Below are 8025 nucleotides of genomic sequence, written 5' to 3' on the forward strand. Positions count from 1 at the left end.
AGTTACTTACACACTTTTTAAGATCTAACTACTCCCTCCTTCCTTCCGTTCTCAAAACTAATATTTTCTAAAATGTTAGCGCTTATTAAAAATTCAATAATTATTTATACGTTTTCTAATAATTTTTTACCAATGAAGTTTAATCAATTCAAATATTTTCATTTAATATTTCTTAAAAGTATAAAAAATACCGTAAACATATAAAAAATCTATCTTTGTGGAACAACTAAAAAATCTAAAACATCTTAATTTTGAGAACGGAGGGAATATAATTTAATCCTTTTAATTAATTTTCTTAATCATCTCATTTAACAGAACTTTATTCAGAAGAAAAAAAACCATAAACGAACTCAACACAGCAGAAAAAGAAAAAGGTTATAGAGCTACTAAAACCTAGAGCCCGTATAATTGGAATCTCTCTCTCATTATCTGACTCTTGTCTCTGGTCTCTTTGTCTCTAACTTTTGCCATTGTTGGTCCAAAGCTAAATCCTTTTTCGCAATCTATTATTACAGGTACGCATCTCAAAAACCCTTAAATTCATTACAGTCTTTGTCGTGAATTTTTGTTTTGTTTCCTACATTCAATGTTTTCTAATCCGATCTGGTCTCTCATCTCGTTCGTCATACTCGAGATCTCATCATGAAAGTTTCAAAATTGAGTTTATTACGTCAAATTTCGTGACAAAAAGTGCAAAATCGGCTTATGTTTTTCACTAACTACTTTAAGTAATGTTTCTGTTTTGGGAGATTTTGATCTGAAGTTCTGTTTGCAGGTAGTGTGATTGGCATCGCCTTGAGCTGTTTAACTTATTTTTGCTGCATTACATCTCTCTTCAAGTGCCCATTTCCTGATTTGGATCATAAGAGTGGAAAGACTTAGCCCTGTTGTTCTTAGGATTGTGAAAGCTTTCCACAAATGGGCTTGATCATGTGATGAGACTATGTACTACTTCAAGATTTGGACTTTGACAGAATCTTTACAAAGATTAGGACAGCAAGAGGAAGGTTAAGATAGTTGTTTTTGACATGACAAGTCCTTGGTTCAAGAGTCTTTCCTCTGTGTTTGGTCTCAAACCACGGATCAAATCCTTGCTTTTATTAATCCTTGGTCTTGTAGCTCTTGTTACCATCTTAGCACCGTTGTCATCCACTTCATACGACGCTTCTACTTCTTCAACACTTGTTCCCAACATTTATAGTAACTACAAAAGGATAAAGGAGCAAGCTGCTGTTGATTATCTGGACCTAAGATCTCTCTCCTTAGGAACTACTCTTAAAGAGTTTCCTCTCTGTGGTAAAGAAAGAGAGAGCTACGTGCCTTGTTACAACTCGACGGAGAATCTCCTTGCTGGGCTTCAAGAGGGTGACGTGTTGGACCGACATTGCGAGTTTGAGAGAGAGAAGGAGAGATGTGTAGTACGTCCTCCAGGAGACTATAAGATACCACTTAGGTGGCCACTTGGTAGAGATATCATATGGAATGGGAACGTCAAGATAACCAAAGACCAGTTTCTTTCTTCAGGAACCGTTACAACGAGGTTAATGTTGCTTGAAGAGAATCAAATCGCATTTCACTCGGAAGATGGGCTGATCTTTGATGGGGTCAAAGACTATGCTCGTCAGATCGCTGAGATGATTGGCTTAGGAAGTGACACTGAGTTTGCTCAAGCGGGTGTAAGTCTTCTTGGAGATTATTATTTCCTCTTGTTTCATAATAATTGTTGAAGTTTTTGCCTACAAATTAAAAAAATTATTATTTAATACATTATTTTGTTAATTAATGATCTAAAATTAAGGATAAAAACTTATATGCATTGAAAATGTTAAAAAAACACTTTTAATGAAACAAAATATAAAGGATAAAACGACACTTAATATGAAATGGAGGGAGTTTCTTAATTAATGAGCTTCTGATCAGTGTTCTGATGATGCTTGCAGGTACGGACTGTGTTAGACATTGGTTGCGGATTTGGAAGCTTTGGTGCACATCTAGTGTCTCTAAACCTGATGCCTATATGTATAGCTGAGTATGAGGCAACTGGGAGCCAAGTCCAGTTAGCTTTAGAGAGAGGCCTTCCTGCAATGATCGGCAGTTTCTTCTCAAAACAGCTTCCGTATCCTGCATTGTCTTTTGACATGGTCCACTGTGCTCAGTGTGGCATTACTTGGGACATCAAAGGTAACTTAACTACTAGTGTCACAATTTTGAGTTAAGTGCTGATGTCATGTGATGACGTTTTCTGTCTTTCTCTTGAGCAGATGCAATGCTGCTTTTGGAAGTGGATCGTGTTCTGAAACCGGGAGGGTACTTTGTTTTAACTTCTCCCACGAACAAAGCACAGGGAAACTCGCCAGACACGAAGAAAACAAGCATCACAACACGAGTGAACGAGCTGTCTAAGAAAATCTGTTGGAGTCCGATAGGGCAGCAGGATGAGACGTTTCTTTGGCAGAAAACTGCAGATTCAAATTGCTATTCGTCTCGGTAAGTATGATCATGAATCATGATATATGTTCTTGCCTCTGAAAGTGTATATCGACCAAATATCATTAGCTCATCTGGAAAGGACCCTGGCTTTTGTGTCAGAGGTCCCCAGTTCGAGTGACTGGTGGGACGAAACTAATATTACATGTTGTGTACAGGTCGCAAGATTCAATACCTCTTTGCAAAGATGGAGATAGTGCTCCTTATTACCACCCACTGGTTCCATGTATAAGCGGTACAACAAGCAAACGCTGGATACCTATTCAGAACAGGACTACCTCAGCTGAGCTTGAGATTCATGGTTTAAAGCCTGAAGAGTTCTTGGAGGATACAGAACTATGGAGAACAGCACTTAAGAACTACTGGTCCTTGCTTACACCCTTGATATTCTCAGACCACCCAAAGAGACCTGGTGATGAAGATCCTCTCCCTCCTTTTAACATGATACGCAATGTAATGGACATGAATGCTCGTTTTGGGAACTTAAACTCTGCTTTACTCGACCAAGAAAAGTCCGCTTGGGTGATGAACGTTGTCCCGGTCAATGCACGTAACACACTTCCTCTCATACTTGATCGTGGCTTTGCCGGTGTTCTCCATAACTGGTGTGAACCATTCCCAACATATCCAAGAACATATGACATGCTTCATGCCAATGAACTTCTCACACATGTTAGCTCAGAACGGTGCAGCTTAATGGACCTGCTCTTGGAGATGGATCGGGTTCTTCGCCCAGAGGTTCATTTTATAAACACCATTCTTGTTTTTTTTTCTTTTTCTTATCTTCCCATATAATAAACTTGACCTTTGTGTGTGTGTGTGTGATTACTATAATAGGGATGGGTTGTTATAAGCGACAAGGTGGGAGTAATAGAGATGGCACGTGCACTAGCGACTCGAGTGCGTTGGGAAGCACGTGTCATTGATCTTCAAGACGGTAGCGACCAAAGACTTCTTGTCTGTCAAAAACCATTTCTCAAAAAATAACTTGCTGCGTGTATATTCTTCTTTCACACCATTAACAACACTCACCAGTCACTACTACACGCTGTCTTTTGACGGGTAAGTTCTCTCTTCTCTCTTACTTGTGCATCTGAATCAAATACTGAGCGTCTAACGAAGGGATTATTCTGATGTTTGTGTACAGTTATTTGTTCTAAACAGATCCAAACTATGCCTCCTGCTATAGCTCTGTAGAGAAATTATTCTTTTCTCAGACAGAAGAACAGTTGAAGAAGGTTTTGTAAGAGTGGAAGTTGTAGCTATGGGTAGAAGAAAAGAGTGAGATTCAATATTCTTTGTAATTTTTGGTCTGGAAGGAACACTATTGTAGCTATATATAAATTTTTTCATTCATCCAATTTTTGTTTGCTCTTCAATTTTGTAAACAAGATAACGTCTTTTATTTATTTTCGAAATTGTATTGTTTCTGTTTTTGAAGGCCTGAGATGATAGTAAATGAGTTATTTACAAATTATTAAGTTTCTGAATCTGTTAAACTTCTACCAGGGGAATGTTTTAGGATTTGTATCTGTGAGAGAGCAAATTTAGAAGTTAGATAAAATGGTGCGAGTAATGAATGTATTCTAAATTGAAAAAAAAACATGCATAAAAAAAAATTGTGGAGATGCGGGGTATCGAACCCCGTGCCTCTCGCATGCAAAGCGAGCGCTCCACCATTTGAGCTACATTCCCAACTTGTTAACATTATTGACAACATTATATATATCTATTCGGATTTACGTTCTTTGTCTTAAGCTTTGTTCATTTACTAACTTGATATATTTTCAATAAACATGAAAGGAAGAATTTCAGTAAATAAAATTGAGAGATTATTAATAATTAGTCTAAAATCAGAAGTTCATAAAATTTTAAACACTAAGATATTTTGATCCAACTATCCAAGTAGAACTGTAAGAAATGCATATCCTGAGTCAAGAATGTTATCAATTATTTTTCAAAAACAAAAGAATGTTATCAATTGACGAATAATATTTAGTTTGAGATGGTGGGAAAACCCCATCATTTTGAAAAGACATGTCAAATACTTTATTATAAGCCAGAAATATAAATATGACATAAGTAATACTTTAAATCACCACTCAACATATTCATTGTCAATTGATTCTGACTTTAAAATGCTTGAAACTTAACAACCATAATCAATATTGATTTCGTTATTATTACATACTTAATTAATCCCTAGACTAATCTTAAACTCGAAACTACGCATCCAAAAAGGATTTATTTATGTATATTATAGATACAGATAGCCCTGAATATACACGTATATCTATGTTGGAATATTGTTCGCTCATGTGTTTTGTAAAAATCTATCAGGATATGCAGATAATATAATAGGATATGAGAAATACAGAACTTTGCATAAAAGTTAAAGCAAATGAAAACTTAAAATTTATTTACATGTATATTAATTCTTAAAAAAAAGAAGGTACCTAATTCCCTCAACACATTAACCAGTCATTGTGGAATTCCCTTTGTATTATTAGTCTAGAATTCCATCATTCATTTCCTTTGAATAAACTTTTTGCATTTTAAATAAATTTAATAACCTAAAATTAGAATACGAAAAATAACTTTTCTCTTGTGAAAACAAAATATATGTAAATAATCACATTATAACACGAGAAATAAAACAACATGACATTAACTGAGGGAACAAATTGATTGCTTGGTCGCATTTGTGTTAAACCAATTAAAATCTTCATATGCAAGACTCCAATCCTTAACTTTTGTAAAGATTCTTGTTTAGAATCCAACTTTGATTATCTCTTTTTCTTTTCTTTTCTTTTCTTTTATTTTGGGAATGAATTTTTTTCCTGTCGAAAAGTAAAGAGATATTTCCTTTTTAGCATCCCATGCAAAGCACGCACAAAAGATATTCTCTCGTGACACGTTTCGACTTACTTCTCAACTTTGATTTCTGTCTGAATATCCCCTTTGTCTGTATTAAATACGGGGAAAATACGGACTCCCGAATACCTTTTTTTTTTGAAAAATGGACTCCCGAATACTTCTAACTCTTATTTTTCTTCTTCTTTTTTACATGTTATGCTTTGATTTCAATATATAATATTTTCTATTAATAAGTGTTTTGAAATCTAAACTGACCAGTTTGGTTGGAACGAACACATCCACGACCCGGCTAATTAATCTGGCCTGGTTTTTGACCCACTTAAACTTGAGAAAACCATTAGCAAAAGCCAATGATTTCAATGATTCGGCAAATACTCAAGACTTAACCATGGCGGGTGTGGTCGAATGGTAAGACCCATTCGAGCCTTTAGGAAGCTAAACAATCCATGTTGAGAACTTATCCTCCATATTAATTAATCCGTGAGGATGTGAGGATATGCATATATGAAACTATACACTTAATCGAGAATTTGGTGAAATGTATATGTATAACTTATATTTTTTATTGATCAGTCTGGGCCAAAATCTGAAATACCTCAGATTAAGCAAAAAAAAAAACTCCAAGACTTCTATAATGAAATAATAATATAAAAATGTGTGTGTTTTTTTAACAAAAGTGTGGCTAGAACGTTTAAAGCAATAAGAGACAGTTTTTTTCTTTCTTTTAAATCAGATCAATTCGGTTCAGTTTGATTGCTCCGATTGGTCGTCGCCTCTAGAAAACAAGATATAATGTGACTTAGAGTTTAGGCAATAATTTTTCACAAACAAGCGATCTAATAATAGAGAAATACAAGAATATAGCTAAGTCACTAAAACTTATGTCAAAAACTATACATTTTCAAAAGACTTTTTTCCTTTGTCGCTTCGCAAAACTAAAAGAGTTCAATTTATACTTTTGCGGCCTCTAAAAGTGGAAAAAGATACGAGTAGTCCAAGTTACGTTCCGTTCCGTTCATCTTTATATTTTAAAGTATTTATTATTTATATCACAATTAGTTTGATTACACAACTTGAGATTTTGTGATGGTCTACTCTGTTCACTTTTGCAGTTTTTCGGTATATGCTTAGATTTTTTTTTGTATATGCTTAGTTATACTTATAATGAAAACTAGGCCTGAGCACGGGTCAACTACCAGACATTTTTAGGTACTTGTTACCCGACTTGGTTTGTTAAGTAGTTATATTTGTTACCTGTATTTGACTTGTTCTGAACAAGTATCCACTGCATCAAGTATTTGCAAATTTTTTTAATACTCGTAAATTACTTGATTTAGTTTATTACTTGATTTTATCTTTTACTTGACTTGATTTGATACTTGATCTTTTCAGTTACTTAATCTATTTTACTTGATTACTTGAAGTTAAAACACAGAGTTTTACCTTTACGGCTCTGTATATAAACTTCAGATTTCCGTTGGACTAAATCAGTTAGTACTAGCCCAATAAATTAGTAATGTTGGGTCTTGATATTTAAACGCACAATTCTTTTAGTTTTGATAGACATATGATACATCAAATTTTAATTAACTAATAGATTAGATACCAAATATTTAATAAACTAAATAATATATCACAAGTAAAGGAACAAGTAGAAGATACTAAGTAACAAGTCAAGTAACAAGCCTAGTAGCTAAAAATAAAAATATACTTGTTACTTGACTTGTACTTATGAGTAATAGAATCCATTTACTTGTTACTCGACTTGATTGTAGCAAGTACTTGTTTTTTCAAACCGAGCCGAGTCAAGTAGCAAGTAGTAGTCGGGTATCAAGTAATAGTGCCCAGGCCTAATGAAAACTGATTATTGCGTTTTTATTTGATATTTTAAGAATTGGTTAGAATATTGTCATGATAAAACTCTTGAAAACGTACATATCATAAAAAAAATTTAACTATATATCATCAAAATCAAATTGATCTTAGCCAATTTGTATTAGTCTGAGTTTTCAATGTAGATCTACTGAGTCTTTAGGTCTGCCAAATTTTTTTTTTTTGATAATCTTGGTGTGATCCGAAAGGTTTTCTATGCCCAATGACTAATCACTAAAATGTCCATAGAAATTCGGGTTACCTTGCCACTTAAAACGTCTATGGGTGGCCAAAGAGAATCGAAGCTCCAGCTAGAACATTTTTACTACTAGGCCAGAACCAGCTGGTTTGGTCTGCCAAATTAGTTCATTGGTTTTTATGGAACCCATATAAAATATGAAAGACAATGCAATACATATATAAAAACGGGAGCGTAAAATGTCTTTGAAAAGGTTTAAAATATTTATATGTGTTAAGAAAGAACTTATAATTTATAGTATCGAGAAATTTAAATAAGATTAAAATTTGATACCTGTAGGAAGCAAATAACACTAGTATAAGGGAGAGAGTTTATTATAAGGAAGAAGAAGAAGATGTAATAGTTCTTTGATTATAAACTCTTGTTCTTGTTTTTGGTATCCAAATGAGTGAGATGAGTGATGGTATTTATAGTGAGCAACAATACATAAAATATGAAAGATAGTGCTTGAGTTGGTAAATGAGTGGATGATCATAGTGCTTGAGTTTGGTAAAGAAGTGGATGATCATTTCAATGCTTAATTTATAACA

At 34.1% G+C, this 8025-nt stretch overlaps 1 protein-coding gene across 2 annotated transcripts; it reads left to right on the forward strand.

The window, feature by feature from the left end:
* The first annotated feature begins 367 nt into the window (after positions 1-367).
* On the forward strand, positions 368-3912 carry LOC106321147 (probable methyltransferase PMT5). 2 transcript variants are annotated; one of them, XM_013759462.1, is made up of 7 exons: positions 368-515; positions 776-1676; positions 1941-2181; positions 2262-2487; positions 2646-3225; positions 3325-3549; positions 3635-3912. In XM_013759462.1, the coding sequence occupies exons 2-6, from the start codon at positions 1029-1031 to the stop codon at positions 3472-3474; spliced, it is 1845 nt and encodes a 614-aa protein (XP_013614916.1). In that variant the 5' UTR covers positions 368-515; positions 776-1028; the 3' UTR covers positions 3475-3549; positions 3635-3912. The 2 variants fall into 2 exon arrangements, with proteins under 2 accessions (XP_013614916.1, XP_013614923.1); XM_013759469.1 differs by having other exon boundaries at positions 3652-3912.
* Positions 3913-8025: the final 4113 nt, after the last annotated feature.

This window comes from Brassica oleracea, chromosome C2 (genome assembly GCF_000695525.1).
Source record: "Brassica oleracea var. oleracea cultivar TO1000 chromosome C2, BOL, whole genome shotgun sequence".
Lineage (NCBI taxonomy): Eukaryota > Viridiplantae > Streptophyta > Magnoliopsida > Brassicales > Brassicaceae > Brassica > Brassica oleracea.